Source organism: Ranitomeya imitator, chromosome 2, assembly GCF_032444005.1.
Source record: "Ranitomeya imitator isolate aRanImi1 chromosome 2, aRanImi1.pri, whole genome shotgun sequence".
Taxonomy (NCBI): domain Eukaryota; kingdom Metazoa; phylum Chordata; class Amphibia; order Anura; family Dendrobatidae; genus Ranitomeya; species Ranitomeya imitator.
Genome location: NC_091283.1, coordinates 775,182,456 through 775,210,024, shown reverse-complemented (window position 1 = coordinate 775,210,024; position 27,569 = coordinate 775,182,456). Strand labels below are relative to the sequence as shown.

Below are 27,569 nucleotides of genomic sequence, written 5' to 3'. Positions count from 1 at the left end.
TATTGACAGTGGTGCCCTCCGTTCTTTGTCTTATCCTATATATTACAGAGCTGATCCTGGGTTTATTGACAGTGGTGCCCTCCATTCTCTTTGTCTTACCCCATATATTACAGAGCTGATCCTGGGTTTATTGACAGTGGTGCCCTCCATTCTCTTTGTCTTACCCCATCTATTACAGAGCTGATCCCGGGATTATTGACAGTGGTGCCCTCCATTCTCTTTGTCTTACCCCATCTATTACAGAGCTGATCCTGGGTTTGACAGTGGTGCCCTCCATTCTCTTTGTCTTACCCCATATATTACAGAGATTATCCCGGGATTATTGACAGTGGTGCCTTCCGTTCTTTGTCTTACCCCATATATTACAGAGCTGATCCTGGGTTTATTGACAGTGGTGCCATCCGTTTTTTTGTCTTACCCTATATATTACAGAGCTGATCCTGGGATTATTGACAGTGGTGCCCTCCGTTCTTTAACTTACCCTATATATTACAGAGCTGATCCTGGGATTATTGACAGTGGTGCCCTCCGTTCTTTGTCTTACCCCATATATTACAGAGCTGATCCTGGGATTATTGACAGTGGTGCCCTCCGTTCTTTGTCTTACCCCATATATTACAGAGCTGATCCTGGGATTATTGACAGTGGTGCCCTCCGTTCTTTGTCTTACCCCATATATTACAGAGCTGATCCTGGGATTATTGACAGTGGTGCCCTCCGTTCTTTAACTTACCCTATATATTACAGAGCTGATCCTGGGATTATTGACAGTGGTGCCCTCCGTTCTTTGTCTTACCCCATATATTACAGAGCTGATCCTGGGATTATTGACAGTGGTGACCTCCGTTCTTTAACTTACCCTATATATTACAGAGCTGATCCTGGGATTATTGAGAGTGGTGCCCTCCGTTCTTTGTCTTACCCCATATATTACAGAGCTGATCCTGGGTTTATTGACAGTGGTGCCCTCCGTTCTTTGTCTTACCCCATCTATTACAGAGCTGATCCTGGGTTTATTGACAGTGGTGCCCTCCGTTCTTTGTCTTACCCCATCTATTACAGAGCTGATCCTGGGTTTATTGACAGTGGTGCCCTCCGTTCTTTGTCTTACCCCATCTATTACAGAGCTGATCCTGGGTTTATTGACAGTGGTGCCCTCTGTTCTTTGTCTTACCCCATCTATTACAGAGCTGATCCTGGGATTATTGACAGTGGTGACCTCCGTTCTTTAACTTACCCTATATATTACAGAGCTGATCCTGGGATTATTGAGAGTGGTGCCCTCCGTTCTTTGTCTTACCCCATATATTACAGAGCTGATCCTGGGTTTATTGACAGTGGTGCCCTCCGTTCTTTGTCTTACCCCATCTATTACAGAGCTGATCCTGGGATTATTGACAGTGGTGCCCTCCGTTCTTTGTCTTACCCCATATATTACAGAGCTGATCCTGGGATTATTGAGAGTGGTGCCCTCCGTTCTTTGTCTTACCCCATATATTACAGAGCTGATCCTGGGTTTATTGACAGTGGTGCCCTCCGTTCTTTGTCTTACCCCATCTATTACAGAGCTGATCCCGGGTTTATTGACAGTGGTGCCCTCCGTTCTTTGTCTTACCCCATATAATACAGAGCCTCGGGACTTGGCTAGAGGCAGCTTTACCTGGAGGTATCAAATTGATGAGCAGCTGTCCAGCGGCGCTAAGAGACTGTTCTCCACCTGTACAGTCCCTGATGAAAGGACATGGCAGAGGTTTTCTCCACTTCTTGCTACTTTTCCTTCTAATTCCTTTTTTCTTGATGTTACATATCACTTGTGTTATCATGTGTTTTTGCTGTGCACTTGACATGAGTAGATAAAGCCTTGTGACCTGCAGCTGATAGTGCAGCCTGATGAGCCCTGGGGAGGAGGCTAAAGAGCAGGTAGTGGGGTGAACCCTGTTCTCCTCAGTGGGGCTCATCCTCCTGATAACACGAGGGTGAACTTTACCCACGGTGACTTGTATGAGTCCCTCACATTGTCGGGCTGCAGAGGAGGAAGGCAGAGTAAGGAGGAGGCCCCAGAAGGACAGCTCCTCCCAGCCTGGTGCCTGCTGCTACCCTGTCAGTGCCTCCAGTCAGCCTGCCCCTCAATGGTTAACCAGGGGCGGGGAGTGAGGAGGCGAAAGGTTGGTCCAGGGACTTTGCTACGTGTCTCCCTCTCCTTTTATACCTCCTTGCTCCGCTGCTGGAGCCACTGTCCTCCTGAGGCTCCGCTCCTGGCTCCTTCCTCTCCAGAAGTCTCACCAGCCCAGCTCCTGCCATCATGTCCAAACCGGTAGGAAACTTTGCCAGCTGTAGTTGTGGATGCCCAGCTCCTCCTGACTCCACAGCTCCTCCTGACTCCTGTGCTGCCCGCACGATCCAGCGCTGGGTCTTGTGATCAGGAGTCAGGACTTCTTCTCTGGTACACTGGGGCTGTGCCACTCACTCCCCTGCTCCGGAGTACTGTGTCTTTAAATCTGAAAGTAGGCTGCTAAGTAATGATTGACAGATTGGGTCTTTTAAGATGTTCTGCAGCAGCAGTTGATTTTTTCTGCTGTAAATATTTTGATTCTGTCTTCCTTCAGTGTTAGGTCAGTTTTTGCTTCGTGATCATTTTTAGGAAAGATGGGTGACCACCATATATATGAGCTGCATCACTTGTGCCATTTATCACCTAATTCAAATGATTTGCCATTCATTCAGGCTTCTCGGAAAGCTGGGTGATCATCTCTGCTGGATCTTACATGTCCGGCCAAAAAAAACATATGTAGTGATAAAATACAAGGGACGATTATGTTTACTGTAGATCATTTAACACAGAAAGAAAAGTCTGAAGGGTGCTGAGAGGGCAACATGGGAAACTGTTAGGGTAATTCATTATTTGCAAATATTTCATGGACTGTCATTATTGTAGTCTTCTGTAAGTGTGGGGTCAGACGGGTGTATTTTAAGGTCTATATACTCACTGCGATGCCTGGACTGACGTATATACTCACTGCGATGCCTGGGCTGACGTATATACTCACTGCAATGCCTGGGCTGACGTATATACTCACTGCAATGCCTGGGCTGATCCATATACTCACTGCAATGCCTGGGCTGACCATATACTCACTGCAATGCCTGGACTGATGTATATACTCACTGCGATGCCTGGACTGACGTATATACTCACTGCGATGCCTGGGCTGACGTATATACTCACTGCAATGCCTGGGCTGACCCATATACTCACTGCAATGCCTGGGCTGACCCATATACTTACTGCAATGCCTGGGCTGACCCATATACTCACTGTGATGCCTGGGCTGACGTATATACTCACTGCAATGCCTGGGCTGACCCATATACTCACTGCAATGCCTCGGCTTACCCATATACTCACTGTGATGCCTGGACTGATGTATATACTCACTGGAATGCCTGGGCTGACCCATATACTCACTGCAATGCCTGGACTGATGTATATACTCACTGCGATGCCTGGACTGACCTATATACTCACTGCAATTCCCGGACTGACCTATATACTCACTGCAATGCCTGGACTGACCTATATACTCACTGCAATTCCCGGACTGACCTATATACTCTCTGCAATGCCTGGACTGACGTATATACTCACTGTAATGCCCAGTCTGACCTATATACTCACTGCAATGCCTGAGCTGACCTATATACTCACTGCAATGCCTGCGCTGATCTGTATACTTACTGCGATGCCTGGACTGACCTATATACTCACTGCAATGCCTGCGCTGATCTGTATACTCACTGCAATGCCCGGACTGACCTATATACTCACTGAAATGCCTGAGCTGACCTGTATACTTACTGCGATGCCCGGACTTACCTATATACTCACTGCAATGCCCGGATTGACCTATATACTCACTGCAATGCCTGGACTGACCTATATACTCACTGCAATTCCCGGACTGACCTATATACTCACTGCAATGCCTGGACTGACCTATATACTCACTGCAATTCCCGGACTGACCTATATACTCTCTGCAATGCCTGGACTGACGTATATACTCACTGTAATGCCCAGTCTGACCTATATACTCACTGCAATGCCTGAGCTGACCTGTATACTCACTGCAATGCCCGGACTGACCTATATACTCACTGCAATGCCTGCGCTGATCTGTATACTCACTGCAATGCCCGGACTGACCTATATACCTATACTGACCTATACCTATATCCCTCACCTACTGTATCCTCACCCATCCCTTGTAGATTGTGAGCCCTCGCGGGCAGGGTCCTCTCTCCTCCTGTACCAGTTGTGACTTGTATTTTTCAAGATTATTGTACTTGTTTTATTATGTATACCCCTCCTCACATGTAAAGCGCCATGGAATAAATGGCGCTATAATAATGCTATGCGATTACTGCGATGCCCGGACTGACCTATATACTCACTGCAATGCCTGAGCTGACCATGGACTTCCAAACCTGAACTTAGAGCCTCATATACACATAAAAGGATGTAAGTTCAGGTCGGAGGTCCCACATCAGGTCCTGCATTGGAAACTGTATGTGTGAATTTGACCTCAGGCCCCTTTCTGATTTGCTCCCACAAGTTCCATCTGTGTTTTTTTTTTTTGTTGCTTGGATTGAACACATACTCATTTGGATGCGCAGACCCCCTACGGGTCTATGTATTGGAAAACTGGATGTGTTAATCCGGCCTTGGGCTTGTTTCTCACATCTGATATTTTTATTCCTCTTCTATTTGTGGTTTTCACATCAAGAAGACCTATCCATCATAGTCTGTAGGGCTGTTCACACATCATTTTCGCACGTCTCCATTTTTTTGTGTTGGTGTTTTTTTTAAGACATTCAATCCGCCCCCCAAAAAATGGAGACGTCCATTTTTCATCCTAGTCGATAACCAACGCAGTCTTTCCCAGTTTCAAGTGCTTCTCCAATCCTCTTCTCACGCACGGTATTGAAATACCAACTTTCCAGATCACAGAGTGTTGTGTGAATCGGAAGTAAACCAGGGAAGACGGCGGTAAGTATTTTCGTGGCACTACACTACACCCATAGTTAGACATGTTTAGTAGATCACATAGACTGTTATATGTGAAACGGAAGACGCTTTTACAATGTGAGTCTATGGAGTGTAAGAACGAGGCTCCATAACTTTATATTGTGACGAAAGCGACTTCTGGTTCTTACATAAACCCCTGGGTGATCCATAGAGTCAAAATTTGAGTGACATAAGTGAGAAGAGGATTAGAGCTGAGCTGTAAACCAGGGAAGACGGCGATCGGTAAGTATTTTCATTGCACCACACTACACAGGTATTTAGACAAGTTTAGCAAGTATTTTCTTGGGACTGATTCTTGATAAAACACTTATTTCTCAATGCTTGCCATTTCTTCATTTTCTTGATTTCTTTGGTAATTTCCAGTTACAGTTGACTTTCATAGTTCATAAATTCTGTAGACCATTTCTATAAGATAGGGCTAGATGAGGATGTTGGTATGCAGCACTAGTTGTCAATGGAAACACCTTAACCCTTTAAAATGCTCATAGTGGTCAAATGCATGGACAGTGTAGTGCAAACAACTATGACACATGTTACAAGATGGGCCTTCAAAAACCATAATGATAAAAATGTATAAAAATTACAGTTTATCACCTACACTTAGAATAGATCTTGCGTTATGGGTCATTGGGATGCACCAATCACAGGAATAAGGTCCGTATTCTTTGGTTTGAATCCCAGACGTAGCTGAGTACAGAACATGGTTATCTTCATCACTCACATAGTCAATGCGTAATAGTCACCTGACATATCATGTTCATGAAGACTGGTGACTCAGCTTTGGTTTATGTTACTGTATTCCTTTCACGTTACCCAAATGTAGACATACATGTGTAGGGCGACATATTAAGGAATTCCATTACATTTACTTATCTACTTTCTGATTATCTGACTTGCTTCCTCAAAAAGTAGGGTAATGCCATGATAAGATCTCAGGAAGGTTGACATTCCAAGCCAAATCTGTCAACTAAATGCTGAATTTAGTCTATTACGGTATACGGTATTTAATTATTTTTAGAGCACCATTGATTCAATGCGCAATGAACAAACGAACAATGACAGACTGGTGCAGAAAGGAGAGGGCCCTACGCTTGTGGGCTTAGTCTACAGGGTAATGGGGAAGGAGACAGTACTTTGCAGCAGCTCCGATCGTGGTGAGGTGGCAGGTGGTCATTGCAGGCTGTAAACTGCCCATACACTTAAGAACCAAATTATTGTGTGGACATTTTATTGGGCATTCATATCTCAGACATTCATGGGAGACAGTTCACGGCAATATCTAATTCTCTCGTCTGGCCACACTAGGATGAGACTTTGGACACAGATACGTTGGCTGCTCTGCTACCCTCTCTCCATGTCTCCAATACAAATGTATACGAGTTACATCCTTTTGTGGCCAAAGCAGGGAGATGTAAATGTCTTACATGGACATAAACAAAGAACAGTAGACAAACAAAGAATATATAACCTGTAGACACAGGAGATCTGCCAGTGGAAGGTGTGATAAGAGAAAAATTCAATTGACAAGTTTGTAGGAGCTTCTCACTCTGTTTGGCAGAACCTACAGAGATGAGTGGTGTTACCTGGTCACTGCTTCTCCACATGAATGGAGCAGCTCCCATGTGTGACCACGGCTCCATTCAAGTGGGGAACTCGGAACTGCTGTTTTTCAATAATGGTGGACCCCAAGCAATTTTGCAATGTATCATCTATTGGTTACAACCCCATCAAAATGATCAAACCACTCATTATTTGTTGTTGGTTTAAAACATCCTTCTGGTCCAACAGCTATTCCACCCGACATCGGCCACATGTACATGTGTTTTCCATAGGCTGAGAACATAGTACCAGGCTTGTTGAAAACAGGAATTTTGAGTTGGGACATCCCTATACACATTATTTAATGGATTTGGTTGACATTCACCTTCTGATGTGTATGGCCACCTATAGTGTGCAGACACATCATCTGTACGTGGTCAGCTGTGTCCTAGTAGACTAGTGCAGCTTATGACTGGCCCATTGTTTGTCTTTTTTGTTCTTTTTCCTCATTTACATTGAATCCATGGGGAACAGGAATGATAACATTTCTCTGCCTGGAGGGATGTAATGTGGGCTTTACACATTTGGACTTTAGGTGGAATTTACAGACTTCCTAGAAGTAGTGTTTGTTTAGTGGGCATAGCTGAATACATTGTATAGACTGACAAGCTTGCTAAAGGCTGGAAAACTAGAGACCTTTGTTAAAAGTACTATCTGAAATAGTTTGATAAGCATGCGATTGTCTTAAATGTCCTATTAATAGGGTTTTCTTGCTCCTCATAATACTATCCTGCAGGGTCCGCGCCCATATAGTGGTCAGAGCAGGGGGCTATGCTATGACGCTCGCATGTCTCCTTTATAGGAGATAACACTCTTGATATTCATGATACACAATAAAATAATCAGATTATCACGATTAAACCTCACTTGTTTGAAATCATAAATGATTGACACGGAAGAGCATCATTAAAGGGACACTGTCACCTGGATTTGGAGGGAACAATCTTCAGCCATGGAGGCGGGGTTTTTGGGTGTTTGATTCACCCTTTCCTTACCCGCTGGCTGCATGCTGGCTGCAATATTGGATTGAAGTTCATTCTCTGTCCTCCATAGTATACGCCTGCGCAAGGCAAGATTTCCTTGCGCAGGTGTGTACTACGGAGGACAGAGAATGAACTTCAATCCAATATTGCAGCCTGCATGCAGCCAGTGGGTAAGGAAAGGGTGAATCAAAAACCCCAAAACCCCGCCTCCATGGCTGAAGATTGTTCCCTCCAAATTCAGGTGACAGTGTCCCTTTAACCTTCAGGAGAGTACAGGTTACCATTTACTATAGCCTGTATTCAGCGTGTATTAGGAAATTGCTATATGTGCGGATGGTATAAATATCCTTATGCTCTGACTTTATGAGAATTTGTATAGTAATTTATATTTACTATGCCACCAAGTGTAAATCATTGTGAAGTGTAGTTCAGTGGGACAGGAACTCTGCAAAGTCCATGACATGGTCTCCTCTCCATATGTCATATACTACACGTAGGCCGCTAAAATGCTCATATTTTTATTATATTATAGGTTTAACACTGCTAAATATTTCAAGTTTCATGTAGAGAGGTAAGCATCATTGTTCAAGAAAGGCTATGAGGGCCTCTCGAAAAGAGAACCTGTCTTTGTTGCCCGTAGCAACTAATCGTAGCTCTGCTTTCAAATTACCAGAGCAGTTCCAAAAATGAAAACTGAACTTCGGTTATTATAGCAACATAGACATTTTTTTCCCTCATTGGATGGATTCACACATCTGTGTGTCATGGTCCGTGATGAACAGACTGGTCGCAGGTCTCCAGACTTGAACTTGGCAGTCTAATATACAACTGAGAGGCTGCTGATTTGGGGTCAGGATGCCCTCAGTGGGTCCACGCTTCACGGTCAGTGGTCGCGGGGCCGTGGAGTTGGTAAGCCAAACCTCCGACTCCTACTCCTCAATTTCCATGACACCGACTCCACCAAAATGGGCTCCAACTCCACGACTCCGACTCCACGGCCCTGCATGCTCGGGATGTGATACATGGTTGAGTGAATAAAGCCTAAGACATTTTTGATAAATTAGGCCCAATATCTTTTAAATGTAGACATCGGGAATAGAGGCCGCAGCAGAAGCCGTCACTGAACGGGAATATCCAGCGCATCAGTTCTCAGCGGCTCCTGACTCTTAACCTACATTTCTTGGCCTTCACATATTATTTACATGATGGCTGGTGACTCAACTTTGATTTATTTTAATGTATTCCTACTACTTTACCCGAATGTAGACATTCATGTGTAGGTCGACATATTAAGGAATTCCATGACATGTACATTTCAACTTTCTGATCATCCAACTTGTTTCCTGGAAAAGTAGGGTAATGCCATGAGAAGATCTCAGGAAAGTTCACATTAGTGAGGATGACCCACCATTGCATAAATACTATATGGATGGCAAAAATACATCATACAACGACATTAGATCATACCAGGATGTGTGCACCACCATAATATTCTGCACACAAAAAAGAAAAACTATTAAATTATGCAGTATAAATTGAACGTCATACCTAAGTTTTCACATGATGATGGCATGACAATAGACGTGAGCAAATAGACTTTCACTTTCCCAGAGCAACGTTCACTTAAAAACGATATCTGGGATTCTGTATATAATATATATATTTATATATCTCCCTAAAAAGAATGTGCCTAAGCACTAAAAGGTAGGCTTCTTCTCGAAGGGGTGTGACTACCATGCTGACTGGCAGCTGGCTTCCCAAGCTAGGCAGCCGGAATCTGGTGTAAGGCCGGTTTCACACGTCAGTGGCTCCGGTACGTGAGGTGACAGTTTCCTCACGTAATGGAGCCACTGACACACGTAGACACATTGAAATCAATGCATCTGTGCAGATGTCATTGATTTTTTGCGGACCGTGTCTCCGTGTGCCAAACACGGAGACATGTCAGTGTTCGTGGGAGCACACGGATTACACGGACCCATTAAAGTCAATGGGTCCGTGTAAAACACGTACCGCACACGGACGTTGTCCGTGTGCAGTCCGTGTACCGTGCAGGAGACAGCGCTACAGTAAGCGCTGTTCCCCCCCACTGGTGCTGAAGCCGCCATTGATATCTTCTCTGCAGCAGCGTTTGCTGTAGAGAAGATATGAATATTCCTTTTTTTTTTGTTTCTCGTGTTTACAATAAAGATCCATGTCCCAAGCCCCCTCCCACCCCCTGTGCGCCCGCCCGCTGTTCTTAAAATACTCACCCGGCTCCCTCGCTGGCTGGCGCTGCTTCCTGTCCTGGCCGCACCTTCTACTGTATGAGCGGTCACGTGGGGCCGCTCCTTTACAGTAATGAATATGCGGCTCCACCCCTATGGAGCTGTCTGTGCCGGCGAAAATGGTGCTGGGCAAAACAGGCATGTAGGTAGCAACTACTTGTCTGTTTGCGCTTAGGCACTTTTTTTTATTATTTTTTACAAAGTCCTGGATATTTCCTTTAATGGTGTATTCACATCTCAAAGATCCTATCCTAACATGTAGTAGGTGTAGTAATAATAATTATACTATTAGCAAATAGCATCAATTAGAAAATTAGTATAGTTCTTCTGATAACGTATGTCATTTACCCAATGTGCAGGGCATTGCAGTAGCTTAGGTGTCCATGGTCACTAGCAACTAAACTAACTGTCACTGTATGAGTGGTAGTCATAACCATGGATACCTAAGCTACTGCAATGCCCTGCACATGGGGTAAGCAACATAGGTTTTCAGGAGAACTATACTACATTTCTAATGTTATTTGTTAATATTTATACTACATATTGGGATAGGATCTTGTAGATGGGAATACCCCTTAAGTATTTTGTCAGCCAGACCTGAGAGAACTTCTTTAATTCATCAAGAACCTCTTTGACTTGTGGGCCTAGTGATCACAACAGAAGCCCAGGTTGCCAGCATTCCAGGGCTGTCTGAGGAAGTTTATATTGACTGGTCCGATTGCTACAGAGTACTGACGAGGACTCATAGATAGTCATGGATTCTCTACAGGGCTATCTTTATGGTAAGGCCTCAGATTATCACAGCACAAAAGCATTACCAAAATGTGGTCCCTGCAGTGAATGTGGAAATGTTTCATGATTTCATCCACCGTGTGATCTGGATGACTGACATTAGTCGGAATGAACCCAGTTTGGGAATCTCCTCACAATTACTGTAATTAATAGAAATCTGGAGACAAGTTGTAATCACAGAACTCCTACATGGTCCACTGAATGCTGCTATACTTGGATCTTTATACGTCCGTCATCGGCTCTCAGGCAGTGAAATACCCCGTTGTGGACATATTAATGTCAGCACGACGCTGTGTAAACGAGAGCATTCAGTCTAGGTGGGTCTCTCAGAGAAGTTGGAAAGTAATTGACACCGTTTCATATAAAGACTCTTTGTCACATCATATTTGGCACTGAGGAAAGGCAGCAGCCAGGTACACAGAAAGGAATTAAAAGCCAGCATGTTCAGTGGAGGATTAGGGGAGTACAAAGTAGAAGTCTTTGATCAGGGTAATTATATTTGTAAAGTTACTAAAAATACAGGGTTCCATAGGCACATAAGCCAGGATGCATGAGGCACTCACTGGGTTCAATATTTTTACAATTTACATCTACAAATCTTGACATCTTTAAAAAAATTGTACAACTTGTGAATATATAGGTTTATGTATATATCTTTGTGGTTAAAGGGAATCTGTCACCCCTGGGATGTACGGGTATAAGACCTATTAATATGGGCATACAGGTAATAGAATTGTGACACTAGTCTTACCTGTAGGCCTCATATTAATTGTCTTGTTGCTAAGAAATGTTATATTCTGTCTGTATGCTAATGTTTCTTCCAGCCTCTGGGCCATGCGGTGCCTGGAAGCAATTCCTGCCTCCTGTCTTCATTGTAATATTACCCCTCCCATCAGCGTCAGTTACGGCCCCGGAATCCCGCACCTGCGCCCTGCACTCCCTCAGGAATACATACCTCATCCTCCCTTCTATGGGCACTGCATTCAGGGATCTTCTGCGCAGGCGATGGAGACTTCCGCTCTTCACCCTCCCTCCATACATAGTCATCGCTATGTACACATGGTGCCTAGTGATGATGGGCAGGGAGGCAGTGGGAAGAACATATTATCGGTGCGCACACCGGAGGTCACAGAGACTCGCCTGCGCAGAAGATCCCTGAATGCCGCAACACAGAATGGAGGATGAGGTATGTATTTCTGAGGGGGAGTGCAGGGCGCAGGTGCGGGAATCCGAAGCCATAACTGACGTGCATGGGAGGGGGGTAGTATTACAATGAAGACAGGAGGCAGGGATCTCTGGGGTGTGCGGTGCCTGGAAGAAATCATTACAGAATATAACATTTCTCAGCATCAAGACGATTATTATGAGGCATGCAGATAGAAATGTTACACTAGTCCTACAGTATTACCTGTATGCCCATATTAATAAAGAATAAAGAAAAGATATAGTAAAATATTTTCCAAAATGTGAGGGGTGTACTCACTTTTGTGAGATACTGTAAATGTGCAGAACGAAGTCTATGTAGTAGTCAGGAGATAGCGATGCATATATATCTAGATGCAATAATGAATAAAATTCAACAATTAATGCTCAGTTTGTCAGCATAAAATGACTGTTCAAACCGAGCGCAGCACCTTGTGGGGTACGTGCCCTAATGGAAGTCATACCTTTAGTGTCCAAATCTGTTGCTTTATTCAAAAATACAAATGAGATGCTCCACCAGTACAGTCGCACGGGGCCCAAGAGGTAAAGGGGTCGACTACCACCTCCAAAGCAGCACGCAGCTTCTATCCCAGCATTTAAATAAATGGTGTACTATGATGCACTTTTGGACTGAAAAGGGGCCCATTTATTGTACTTTCACAAAGCACATCTTCAGTCTGTGTCCACCCCTGCACCCTATCAGTTGGAGGAAATGTCTTTCCCACTGCTCCCTGCCAGGAGATTGAATTGATAGAAATGCACCACCGATTGCAAGGGACGCTGCCAAATTTCTACAAACAATACATATTGTGGTTTTACCCAATGACCGCACTGCCTCATACTAGACAAATGCTGAGAACTACTTGAGTATTGTCAAGACAAGAGGTTTATTTGCCAATCTACTTTGCTTGTTTTCCTTGTTCCTGTTGTATTTGCTTAGCTGCTGTGAATCGGGTATCGGGTCATTGCCAAACATCTTTGATTTCCTAGAATGAAGAGTTTTGACTTTCACTTGGGAAGAATATAGAAGCCATCACCAGTAAAGACCCAGGCAAACCCTGACACTGATAAGGGGCATTGTTGCTCCATGGTGCTGTCATTGGGGGTAGTAATGTGGAGGTTAGACCAGGAGGTAGTGGTGGGAAATGTGATCGTGTGGGCAGGCAAAAGGGCCCAACTCAACCCTTAACGACAAGTCAAAGAGCGGCAATCCGGGGCTGAGGTCGGAATAACAGCAATTGGGAGGCTCCTGGACCTCACACCCCCAACAGGATTTCTTCTAAAAGTGTTTGGGCTGGTGAGATATGGGGATGACCCCAAGGGACTCTTAAGGTACCGTCACACTCAGCAACTTTGCAACGAGAACGACAACAATCTGTGACGTTGCAGCGTCCTGGATAGCGATCTCGTTGTGTTTGACATGCAGCAGCGATCTGGATCCCACTGTGCCATCGCTGGTCGGAGCTAGAAGTCCAGAACTTTATTTCGTTGCCAGGTCAGCATGTATCGTCATGTTTGACATCAAAAGCAACGACGCCAGCAACGAGCACAGGGCCCCTAGATGTGTGTCGGATCGGTACACTCCGGCTGTTTGACATGGAGCTAACAACCAGCGAGAATGGGAAGTGAGTCGCCGTTACGTCACTGGATCACTCCTGCATCGTTCTGGAGTTGCTGTGTTTGACGTCTCTACAGCGACCAAAACAGCGACGCTCCAGCGATCTAGTTTAGGTCGGCTCGTTGTCTATATCGCTGCAGCGTCGCTGAGTGTGACGGTACCTTAACAGTTATTAAGGTCTTAGAGACCAGAAGATCCTACAGTCCTATCTGGTGGGAAGTCACAGAAGAGTTGAGTTTATGGCTCCGGTAGTGGACTGTACATAGAGCGGTAATGTCTGTGCCGTACTACGGAGCTGCACCTACCAATGCTCCTTCAAAAATGTTCTCTAAGGAGACTGAACAACTTTTTATTTTTTTTAATGAATAATTACAATTACAATGAAAATCTAGTTTCCTAATTTTTTTCCCCAAGATTCTAGTGTATCTGCAGAACAGATGTACATAACGCCATTTCCTACAGACTTGTCTGTACACATGGATTTGGTTTCCAAATTATTAACATTTTGGAGCGGATATTGAGGCACGTGCTTCACAAATTGCTTTATTTCAGTGCTGCAGTCAATCTGTACGTAATAGGAAGCAGCTTGTTGTTTTGTTTTTTTTTTTACTTTGGACTAATGGAAACCCCATGAAATCAAAGTCTTATCTTGTAGGTGTGAAACGTTTCTGATAGTATCACGTAATGCCTTTATCGAGATAGAACATAATGATGAAACGTGAATTATAAATCAATTACTGGGGAAATAAAAAATAACATAATATCAATGTGAAACTATTGTACGATAATTCAGGACGGCTGCACTTCAGAGAATTGTTCTGATTGGGTTCAGTTGTCACAATTACCAATTTATTGGATTTCCCAAATCTAATATATAATTGCCTAGAATACTACTTCCTGCAATTTGTGCCAACTTCCGTGGCTTTGTCCGGAGCTAATGTCCGGAGCTAATGTCCGGAGCTAATGTCCGGAGATAAGTGACGTCAACAGTGTCCAGTGTCTGATTGGTTGCCGCCTGCTGCAAGCGACCAATCAGAAACGTGCCGTACTGTGACACACTCCGCCCGCCATTTTGGTGTGATTTTTGAATTTTTACCTCACAGCAAGTTTCTACTGCGTGGAGGCGGGCCCAGTGACGTTGCTCTTCAAGCTCCTGCCGAATTTCGTCAAAAAAATGATAATACCATTTACCAAAACTATATATATTTAGTTGTGAAGTCACACCAATTTTGAACTTTTGTTTGGTGTTTTCTCCATATACTGCCTATTATTTTTGTTCTTTCTTACTATTATTTATTAATTGTATTATTCTTACATTTGAATAAATAAAGTATATATGGATTCTAGACTCCCGATTCTTTAGAATCGGGCTGCCATCTAGTTTAGAATAAAGGTAGTTGAGGCTTCTGTATGTTCATCTACTGATTGGCCAACACCATATATATTTTACTAAAATCAACATGCTAACAGCAAAGAAATGTTTCTCTACTGTGAATTTAATGGAAAGCCTGCTAGATTATGAGCCAAGTCCATATTCGCGAGTGCACATCCAACAATGCTGACAACTGCAAGGAGCATTTTATGATATCGTTCATGAGTTGTCACTAGGATGTAGTGAAATAAAGGACTAATGCCTGTGCGTTATGGTGAACTCGGTCACAATTTTTTTTTTAAGCTACACAAATTAGCTTCCCATAAGCGTTCATTCATTCATTCATTCATTCATTCATTCATTCATTCAGTAAAATCTTGACAGCTCTGCAGCTTACTGGGCTCCAAAACTGGCATTTCAACTTACGGTAACTGTAATTTTTGCACAGTCCTAGGATAGTATGGGGTTAAACCTATAGTTATAGTTATTCTCTTACCACAATAAGGCTACATTCACACAATGAGCTTTTGATGCTGCAGAATTTCTGCACCTATTATTTAAATTATGCTACTTACGGTTTCTCATTGTTTTTTAACGTGCATTTCTCACATTTTTTGCTTAAGGTTTTTGTCTCTTGTTCATATGTCACGCTCGGTTTTTGATACTTCCTGTTATTATTTGGCTTTGACACAACTTTATTGATATACGGTAGTTAAGTGCAGATCGCATGCGTTTTTGATGCGAAACACCCTAAAACCGCATGTACGTTTTATTTATTTATTATTATTATTTTATTATTATTGAGTACTCTCAAAATAAATTGACATTTGAAACACATGCTGCAGGTCTGGTTACACATTACAAGGGAAGTAACAGACCAAGAAGATAATAAAATATAAGAAATTTTATTAAATATGATTAAAAGACAAAAATGCAATTCATATGTAAATGTATACAGAACAAGGGGAAACACGGCAAAATGGACCTAAGGCAATTCACAAAATGTAAATAAATGTAAAGAAGTAGATCACTAAATACATATGCACCAGCAGGCTCTGGATAACAAAGCATGAATGACCACGGATGAAATACAACAATGGCTCATATAAAAAGTCCCAACACACTGTGTAGATAGTCAAAAAAAGGCCACAAGTGTCTGTGGATGACAAATAGAGGTAGATGTGTCTTAATTAAAGACTACTATGATGTACTAGACGAGGGGCCATGTAGTTATACCCATATATGGTACTAGTGTAAATAAGAAGTATAGGACTGTGTCAGCTATCCGGTAACCACATAGGTCCGGAATAAAGTGTCAGTGCATAGTGCAAATAACGCAGAAGGCAATATCAATCCATATGGGAGCCATACTAAAAAGATCATAAGTAAGGTATCAGCGCTGCATGCATACCTGCTGGTGAGGGGATTTGCCGTGGGACAGGATAACCCCGACGCGCGTTTCGCAACGTGGCTTCTTCCAGGGGGTCGTGATGGTATGTGGGACACAGTGCGGTCTTATAGAGTGCGGCGGTTGTTATGGCGCTGGCGTCCATCAGTCACAGAACAGGAAGCGGCGGGTCCGGCGTCCCACGTGATCAAGTCCCGCCCAACTCCAACGCGTCAGAGAGGTGGGGAACAAGAAGACGCTAAGGGACACGTTGCCACGGCAACCCGAGGAGGCCGATAGACACGAGCGCACTACGCAGCACCCACAGAGCACCAATGAAAGGCTGCAGATAAGTGTGGGGGAATACCGGAAGTATGGAGGCTGAATGAATGCAGGGAGGTGGCCAAATACTGAAAGGAATGTGTATACAATGAAAAGCTGCAAATGAGTCTGATGAGATACCGGAGGTGTAAGACCTAAATGAATGCAGAGAGGTAACCAGATACTGAAAGGAGTGTGTGCTCAAAGTGAAATAAGGGAAAGATATTGTATATCCTATATTACTGTTAACACTTTAACCCTATGTGTATTTTACACATAGTTTTGCACCTTACATGCATATTAGCATTCCACTCCCCTTCACCCTTGGTACTAATCATAGTGTTGCCTTCTCTTTTTTCACTTAGTACACCCTCCTTTGCATATCTGCCAGTCATGTCCAATCTGGCACATACCCCTTTCCCTTATTTCACTTTGAGCACACACTCCTTTCAGTATCTGGTTACCTCCCTGCATTCATTTAGGTCTTACACCTCCGGTATCTCATCAGACTCATTTGCAGCTTTTCATTGTATACACATTCCTTTCAGTATTTGGCCACCTCCCTGCATTCATTCAGCCTCCATACTTCCGGTATTCTCCCACACTTATCTGCAGCCTTTCATTGGTGCTCTGTGGGTGCTGCGTAGTGCGCTCGTGTCTATCGGCCTCCTCGGGTTGCCATGGCAACGTGTCCCTTAGCGTCTTCTTGTTCCCCACCTCTCTGACGCGTTGGAGTTGGGCGGGTGTTATGGCTGGCAATCAGGCAACACAGCGTGCAGTAATCAGCGCACATACAGAGATCTGGCAATAACCAAAAACAATAGGACAAGCTCTGAGACGTGGAATCTCTGTAGACTGCAGTACCTGATCTATCCTCACACAACTATAAGCAGCAGTGGATTGCGCCTATAACTACCTATGCAACTCGGCACTGCCTGAGGAGCTGACTAGCCTGAAGATAGAAATACAAGCCTGACTTACCTCAGAGAAATACCCCAAAGGAATAGGCAGCCCCCCACATATAATGACTGTTAGCAAGATGAAAAGACAAACGTAGGAATGAAATAGATTCAGCAAAGTGAGGCCCGATATTCTAGACAGAGCGAGGATAGCAAAGAGAACTATGCAGTCTACAAAAAACCCTAAAACGAAAACCACGCAAAGGGGCAAAAAGACCCACCGTGCCGAACTAACAGCACGGCGGTGCACCCCTTTGCTTCTCAGAGCTTCCAGCAAAAGTTAATAGCAAGCTGGACAGAAAAAACAGAAAACAAACTAGAAGCACTTATCTAGCAGAGCAGCAGGCCCAAGGAAAGATGCAGTAGCTCAGATCCAACACTGGAACATTGACAAGGAGCAAGGAAGACAGACTCAGGTGGAGCTAAATAGCAAGGCAGCCAACGAGCTCACCAAAACACCTGAGGGAGGAAGCCCAGAGACTGCAATACCACTTGTGACCACAGAAGTGAACTCAGCCACAGAATTCACAACAGTACCCCCCCCTTGAGGAGGGGTCACCGAACCCTCACCAGAACCCCCAGGCCGACCAGGATGAGCCACATGAAAGGCACGAACAAGATCTGGGGCATGGACATCAGAGGCAAAAACCCAGGAATTATCTTCCTGAGCATAACCCTTCCATTTGACCAGATACTGGAGTTTCCGTCTAGAGACACGAGAATCCAAAATCTTCTCCACAATATACTCCAATTCCCCCTCCACCAAAACAGGGGCAGGAGGCTCCACAGATGGAACCATAGGTGCCACGTATCTCCTCAACAACGACCTATGGAATACATTATGTATGGAAAAGGAGTCTGGGAGGGTCAGACGAAAAGACACCGGATTGAGAATCTCAGAAATCCTATACGGACCAATAAAACGAGGTTTAAATTTAGGAGAGGAAACCTTCATAGGAATATGACGAGAAGATAACCAAACCAGATCCCCAACACGAAGTCGGGGTCCCACACGGCGTCTGCGATTAGCGAAAAGCTGAGCCTTCTCCTGGGACAAGGTCAAATTGTCCACCACCTGAGTCCAGATCTGCTGCAACCTGTCCACCACAGAATCCACACCAGGACAGTCCGAAGACTCAACCTGTCCTGAAGAGAAACGAGGATGGAACCCAGAATTGCAGAAAAATGGAGAGACCAAGGTAGCCGAGCTGGCCCGATTATTAAGGGCGAACTCAGCCAACGGCAAAAATGACACCCAATCATCCTGGTCAGCGGAAACAAAACATCTCAGATATGTTTCCAAGGTCTGATTGGTTCGTTCGGTCTGGCCATTAGTCTGAGGATGGAAGGCCGAGGAGAAAGATAGGTCAATGCCCATGCTACCACAAAAGGCTCGCCAGAACCTCGAGACAAACTGGGAACCTCTGTCAGAAACAATATTCTCAGGAATGCCATGTAAACGAACCACATGCTGGAAGAACAAAGGCACCAAATCAGAGGAGGAAGGCAATTTAACCAAGGGCACCAGATGGACCATTTTAGAAAAGCGATCACAGACCACCCAAATGACCGACATTTTTTGAGAAACGGGAAGGTCAGAAATGAAATCCATCGAAATATGTGTCCAAGGCCTCTTCGGGACCGGCAAGGGCAAAAGCAACTCACTGGCACGTGAACAGCAGGGCTTAGCCCTAGCACAAATGCCACAGGACTGCACAAAAGCACGCACATCCCGTGACAGAGATGGCCACCAGAAGGATCTAGCAACCAACTCCCTGGTACCAAAGATTCCTGGATGACCGGCCAGCACCGAACAATGAAGTTCAGAGATAACTTTACTAGTCCACCTATCAGGGACGAACAGTTTCTCGGCCGGACAACGATCAGGTTTATTAGCCTGAAATTTCTGCAACACTCTCCGCAAATCAGGGGAGATGGCAGACACAATGACTCCTTCCTTGAGGATACTCGCCGGCTCAGATAACCCCGGAGAGTCGGGCACAAAACTCCTAGACAGAGCATCCGCCTTCACATTTTTAGAGCCCGGAAGGTATGAAACCACAAAATCAAAACGAGCAAAAAATAACGACCAACGGGCCTGTCTAGGATTCAAGCGCTTGGCAGACTCAAGATAAGTAAGGTTCTTATGATCAGTCAAAACCACCACGCGATGCTTAGCACCCTCCAGCCAATGACGCCACTCCTCGAATGCCCACTTCATGGCCAGCAACTCTCGGTTGCCCACATCATAATTACGCTCAGCAGCAGAAAATTTCCTGGAAAAGAAAGCACATGGTTTGAACACTGAGCAACCAGAACCTCTCTGTGACAAAACCGCCCCTGCACCAATCTCAGAAGCATCAACCTCGACCTGGAACGGAAGAGAAACATCAGGTTGACACAACACAGGGGCACAGCAAAAACGACGCTTCAACTCCTGAAAAGCTTCCACGGCAGCAGAAGACCAATTAACCAAATCAGCACCCTTCTTGGTCAAATCGGTCAATGGTCTGGCAATGCTAGAAAAATTACAGATGAAGCGACGATAAAAATTAGCAAAGCCCAGGAATTTCTGCAGACTTTTTAGAGATGTCGGCTGAGTCCAATCCTGGATGGCCTGAACCTTAACCGGATCCATCTCGATAGTAGAAGGGGAAAAGATGAACCCCAAAAATGAAACTTTCTGCACACCGAAGAGACACTTTGATCCCTTCACGAACAAGGAATTAGCACGCAGTACCTGGAAAACCATTCTGACTTGCTTCACATGAGACTCCCAATCATCTGAGAAGATCAAAATGTCATCCAAGTAAACAATCAAGAATTTATCCAGATACTCACGGAAAATGTCATGCATAAAAGACTGAAAAACAGATGGAGCATTGGCAAGTCCGAACGGCATCACCAGATACTCAAAATGACCCTCGGGCGTATTAAATGCCGTTTTCCATTCATCTCCTTGCCTGATTCTCACCAGATTATACGCACCACGAAGATCTATCTTGGTGAACCAACTAGCCCCCTTAATCCGAGCAAACAAGTCAGAAATCAATGGCAAGGGATACTGAAACTTAACAGTGATCTTATTAAGAAGGCGGTAATCAATACACGGTCTTAGCGAACCATCCTTCTTGGCTACAAAAAAGAACCCTGCTCCCAATGGTGACGACGATGGGCGAATATGTCCCTTCTCCAGGGACTCCTTCACATAACTGCGCATAGCGGTGTGTTCAGGTACGGACAAATTAAATAAACGACCCTTAGGGAATTTACTACCAGGAATCAAATCGATAGCACAATCACAATTCCTATGCGGAGGTAGGGCATCAGACTTGGACTCTTCAAATACATCCTGAAAGTCCGACAAGAACTCTGGGATGTCAGAAGGAATGGATGACGAAATAGACAAAAATGGAACATCACCATGTACTCCCTGACAACCCCAGCTGGTTACCGACATAGAGTTCCAATCCAATACTGGATTATGGGTTTGTAGCCATGGCAACCCCAACACGACCACATCATGCAAATTATGCAGTACCAGAAAGCGAATAACTTCCTGATGTGCAGGAGCCATGCACATGGTCAGCTGGGCCCAGTACTGAGGCTTATTCTTGGCCAAAGGTGTAGCATCAATTCCTCTCAACGGAATAGGACACCGCAAAGGCTCCAAGAAAAATCCACAACGTTTAGCATAATCCAAATCCATCAGATTCAGGGCAGCGCCTGAATCCACAAACGCCATGACAGAATACGATGACAAAGAGCACATTAAGGTAATGGACAAAAGGAATTTGGACTGTACAGTACCAATAACGGCAGAGCTATCGAACCGCCTAGTGCGTTTAGGACAATTAGAAATAGCATGAGTAGAATCACCACAATAGAAACACAGTCTGTTCAGACGTCTGTGTTCTTGCCGTTCTACTTTAGTCATAGTCCTGTCGCACTGCATAGGCTCAGGTTTACTCTCAGACAATACCGCCAGATGGTGCACAGATTTACGCTCGCGCAAGCGACGACCGATCTGAATGGCCAAGGACATGGACTCATTCAAACCAGCAGGCATAGGAAATCCCACCATTACATCCTTAAGAGCTTCAGAGAGACCCTTTCTGAACAAAGCCGCTAGTGCAGATTCATTCCACAGAGTGAGTACTGACCACTTTCTAAATTTCTGACAATATACTTCTATATCATCCTGACCCTGGCATAAAGCCAGCAGATTTTTCTCAGCCTGATCCACTGAATTAGGCTCATCGTAAAGCAATCCGAGCGCCAGGAAAAACGCATCGACACTACTCAATGCAGGGTCTCCTGGCGCAAGAGAAAACGCCCAGTCCTGTGGGTCGCCGCGCAAAAAAGAAATAATAATCAAAACCTGTTGAATAGGATTACCAGAAGAATGAGGTTTCAAGGCCAAAAATAGCTTACAATTATTTCTGAAGCTCAGGAACTTAGTTCTGTCACCAAAAAACAAATCAGGAATCGGAATTCTTGGTTCTAGCATCGATTTCTGATCAATAGTATCTTGAATCTTTTGTACATTTACAACGAGATTATCCATTGAGGAGCACAGAGCCTGAATATCCATGTCCACAGCTGTGTCCTGAAGCACTCTAATGTCTAGGGGAAAAAAAAGACTGAAGACAGAGCTAAGAAAAAAAAATGATGTCAGGATTTCTTTTTTCCCTCTATTGGGAATCATTGGTGTGGCTCCTTGTACTGTTATGGCTGGCAATCAGGCAACACAGCGTGCAGTAATCAGCGCACATACAGAGATCTGGCAATAACCAAAAACAATAGGACAAGCTCTGAGACGTGGAATCTCTGTAGACTGCAGTACCTGATCTATCCTCACACAACTATAAGCAGCAGTGGATTGCGCCTATAACTACCTATGCAACTCGGCACTGCCTGAGGAGCTGACTAGCCTGAAGATAGAAATACAAGCCTGACTTACCTCAGAGAAATACCCCAAAGGAATAGGCAGCCCCCCACATATAATGACTGTTAGCAAGATGAAAAGACAAACGTAGGAATGAAATAGATTCAGCAAAGTGAGGCCCGATATTCTAGACAGAGCGAGGATAGCAAAGAGAACTATGCAGTCTACAAAAAACCCTAAAACGAAAACCACGCAAAGGGGCAAAAGACCCACCGTGCCGAACTAACAGCACGGCGGTGCACCCCTTTGCTTCTCAGAGCTTCCAGCAAAAGTTAATAGCAAGCTGGACAGAAAAAACAGAAAACAAACTAGAAGCACTTATCTAGCAGAGCAGCAGGCCCAAGGAAAGATGCAGTAGCTCAGATCCAACACTGGAACATTGACAAGGAGCAAGGAAGACAGACTCAGGTGGAGCTAAATAGCAAGGCAGCCAACGAGCTCACCAAAACACCTGAGGGAGGAAGCCCAGAGACTGCAATACCACTTGTGACCACAGAAGTGAACTCAGCCACAGAATTCACAACAGGCGGGACTTGATCACGTGGGACGCCGGACCCGCCACTTCCTGTTCTGTGACTGATGGACGCCAGCGCCATAACAACCGCCGCACTCTATAAGACCGCACTGTGTCCCACATACCATCACGACCCCCTGGAAGAAGCCATGTTGCGAAACGCGCGTCGGGGTTATCCTGTCCCACGGCAAATCCCCTCACCAGCAGGTATGCATGCAGCGCTGATACCTTACTTATGATCTTTTTAGTATGGCTCCCATATGGATTGATATTGCCTTCTGCGTTATTTGCACTATGCACTGACACTTTATTCCGGACCTATGTGGTTACCGGATAGCTGACACAGTCCTATACTTCTTATTTACACTAGTACCATATATGGGTATAACTACATGGCCCCTCGTCTAGTACATCATAGTAGTCTTTAATTAAGACACATCTACCTCTATTTGTCATCCACAGACACTTGTGGCCTTTTTTTGACTATCTACACAGTGTGTTGGGACTTTTTATATGAGCCATTGTTGTATTTCATCCGTGGTCATTCATGCTTTGTTATCCAGAGCCTGCTGGTGCATATGTATTTAGTGATCTACTTCTTTACATTTATTTACATTTTGTGAATTGCCTTGGGTCCATTTTGCCGTGTTTCCCCTTGTTCTGTATACGTTTACATATGAATTGCATTTTTGTCTTTTAATCATATTTAATAAAATTTATTATATTTTATTATCTTCTTGGTCTGTTACTTCCCTTCTAATTTGGATATATGCTACTTCTGGAGGTACGCCTCAGATATTGTTTGGTCTAACATTTTGGGTATATAGGTCTGGTTACACTGAGTAAAAAAAAAAGCACACTGGGCATGAGATTTCTATGAATCCCATCCACTTTACTGGAACTGTAAAATGTTACTTTTTAGACACAGCAAAAATACACAGCAACGAAATGCACCAAAAGCTCATTGAGGGAACATAACCTAACAGTCAGGTAACACCTCTGTTGACTTAATTAGTTCAAAAGTCCATTTGGGTGACTTAAATGGAATCTGTCAGCAGATTTTTGCTGTGTAATTTGAAGGCAGCATGAGGTAGCTGTTAAAGCTCAGATTTCAGTGATGCCTCTCTTATCAAATTTGGAAGTTTTGTTTGCTTGCAATGATTGTTTTAGCACCAGGAGCTTATCATTGCTGGACACAGCAGCATCTGCATGCTAGTCTGACTCCGCCCCTTCCTGTGACAGGCAGCTTACAGTCTATGGACATTGTACATGTAGAGCCTGGTGTGGGTGGAGTTAGCTTTCTCAGCTCTGCTTCATTGTTAGATCTAAAAACTCTGATTGTGTCAGAATGACTGCACCTATTAAACTAAGTGATACATCCTTGGATTCAGCTTCTCTTTTCCTTCATTATGCTGCTCTTAGATGAGATAGCAAAAACCTGCTGACAGATTCCCTTTAAGTTGTGCAGGTGATATCTGAGGTATAATTATTATACTGAATAAATTATCATCGTAATCAGGTGGCTGCACGTTTAGAAAATCTTGAAGTATCAAGCACTCAGGCACAACTGAAACATTCAGTAGTTTCCCACACAGTTTATTTCCAAGCCAATGTATTTGCATTGGGCAGTAATATTACTATTATCCTGGATGGACAAGAGGCTCTTTTTGCCTCTATTGATGTAATGTAAACTTTCAGACACAATCATTGAGTAGGTTTAGAAGTGTTCCAGCGTCCGTGCTAAAAGTAAATCATTGGCGCATGGTCTAAGAATCTACTATATAATTGTCTAAGTGTCACTTCCGTCTGTCTGTCTGTCACGGATATTCATTGGTCGCGGCCTCTGTCTGTCATGGAAATCCAAGTTGCTCATTGGTCGTGGCAAAACGCCCACGACCATTGCCACGACCAATCAGCGACGGGCACAGTCCGGCGGCAAAATGGCCGCTCCTTCCTCCCCGCAGTCAGTGCCCGCTCCATACTCCCCTCCAGTCAGCCCTCACATAGGGTTAATGGCAGCGTTAATGGACCGCGTTATACCGCGGTGTAATGCACTCCATTAACACAGCTATTAACCCTGTGTGACCAACTTTTTACTATTGATGCTGTATATGCAGCATCAGTAAAAAGATCTAATGTTACAAATAATAATAATAATAAAAAAAGTTTATTCTCACCCTCTGACGTGCGCGCTGTCCTCGGCAGTGCAAGCGGCAGGCTCCGGTGCCAAGGATGCTATGCAAGAAGGACCTGCCATGACGTCACGGTCATATGACCGCGACGTCATCACACGTCCTGTGATCATACTACCAACCCTGGGACCGGAAGCTGCCGCGTGCACCGCACACAGGCGACAGGACAACAAGAGGCCTTCGGAGGGTGAGTATATGTTTATTTTTTATTTTAAGTCTTTTTTAACCACGCATATAGTTCCCACATTGCTATATACTACGTGGGCTGTGTTACATACTGCATGGGCTGCGTTATATACTACATGGCTGCTATGTACTATGTGGGCAGTGTTATATACTATGTGGGCAATGTTATATACTGCGTGGGCTGCGTTATATACTACATGGCTGCTATATACTATGTGGGCAGTGTTATATACTGCATGGGCTGCGTTATATACTGCATGGCTGCGATATACTACGTGGGCAGTGTTATATACTGTGTGGGCTGCGTTATATACTACATGGCTGCTATATACTACGTGGGCAGTGTTCTATACTGTGTGGGCTGCGTTATATACTGCATGGCTGCTATATACTACGTGGCCAGTGTTATATACTATGTGGGCAGTGTTATATACTGTGTGGGCTGCGTTATATACTACATGGCTGCTATATACTACGTGGGCAGTGTTATATACTGTGTGGGCTGCGTTATATACTACATGGCTGCTATATACTACGTGGCCAGTGTTATATACTGCGTGGGCTGTGTCATATACTGTTTGGGCTGTGTTATATACTGCGTGGCCACTGTTATATACCGCGTGGCCTGTAATAACTCAACAGGTATTCAAGAATATGTCATGGTCTGTGCTATATACTATGTGGCTGCTATATACATACATATTCTAGAATACCCGATGCGCTAGAATCTGGCCACCATCTAGTTAACTAATAATCATGGTCCTGTTAACAATATAAGGTTTCAGCTCTTCTAATTGTGTTCATAAAAATGTAGACATAAAATCCAGGATATTGTGAACTTCCACTACTCTGTGTGCTCTAGGTTTTGTATTTGTTTGCTAGATACATTGTCTTGGTTTCCTAGATAGATGAGTGCATATACTGTGTAATGAGCTGGTACTTTGTATTATTTGTATTGGTTAGATTAAAGGGAATTGTTAACTCAGACAATCCATGTCACCAGGGGAAGGTCATAGTATGTAGACTTTTACTCTGAGTTTCATAGTTAAGGATCATTTGCTTTGTACTTCTTATATGTCACTTCTAGCACCTTATTGTAAACCTCTGACAAACTGAGATAATCTAGGTTGAATTGTCCTCTCAGTCCTCCCTTAAAATAAATAATGCCCCAAGTGTCCCTTAAGACAAATAGTATCCCCTAGTGACTCCTTCAAAAGTAATGACACCTCCAAAAATATTAATTATAACTTTTGTGTAACCGCCATAAAAAATAAAAATGTATACTCCTAATCTGATCTACTAAGGTGTACTACTGCAGAGTGGGCCGCACGGACGTCACAATGCAGTGACACACTTGTTTCATCTATGCCTGAATGCTGACTTCTTGAAGGTCACAGGTCTAAAGCGACCTACTGAATGGAGATCAATGGATCCAACCATATCTGTTACCTCAATGTCGATACAATTCAAAGTTGCGCTCTTCTAGACAGTAGGGGCACCTGACCAGAACTTCAGAACATGTGCACTTCCTTGTATTTTTGGCCAATTTATTTGTAAAATTTCCATAGTAAAAAAAAAAAGAGAAAGTGTTACTTACTTTTAAAATTTTGTACCCCTAAGATTTTGCACTTAAGGCAACCACTTATATTCCCACCCCACGGTCATGGCCGTCATCATCACCTGGCATGCCAGGGCCCTAAGCAGGTGGGGGGGACACCGGCGCACTATGGGGACCCTGTAACAGCGCCGGTGAGTGAGCCCTCCACTTGCTTGGGTTCCGATACTTGCAATACTTTCCTATCCAATTATTCTGTATGGAGAACTATGTGGTGCACATAATACTGTATGGAGCAATATATGGAGCTCATTGTTCTGTGTGGAGCACTATATGGGGCTCATTATTCTGTATGGAGCATTATATGGGGCTCATTGTTCTGTGTGGAGCACTATATGGGGCTCATTATTCTGTATGGAGCATTATATGGAGCTCATTATTCTGTATGGAGCATTATATGGGGCTCATTATTTTGTATGGAGAAATATATGGGGCACATTAGTCTGTATGGAGCAATATATGGGGCACATTAGTCTGTATGGAGCATTATATGGGGCACATTAGTCTGTATGAAGCAATATATGGGG

The 27,569-nt window shown here is 44.1% G+C and overlaps 1 protein-coding gene across 2 annotated transcripts in view; it reads left to right on the top strand.

Moving 5' to 3' along the window:
• The first annotated feature begins 2,164 nt into the window (after nt 1-2,164).
• The window catches only part of PAPSS2 (3'-phosphoadenosine 5'-phosphosulfate synthase 2), a 94,178-nt gene continuing 68,773 nt past the window's right edge, over nt 2,165-27,569 (top strand). For both annotated transcript variants that reach the window (XM_069753524.1, XM_069753523.1), the window contains exon 1: nt 2,165-2,314. In XM_069753524.1, the coding sequence (XP_069609625.1) occupies nt 2,303-2,314 (12 nt within the window). In that variant the 5' untranslated portion in view covers nt 2,165-2,302. The remainder of the gene's footprint in view (nt 2,315-27,569) is intronic.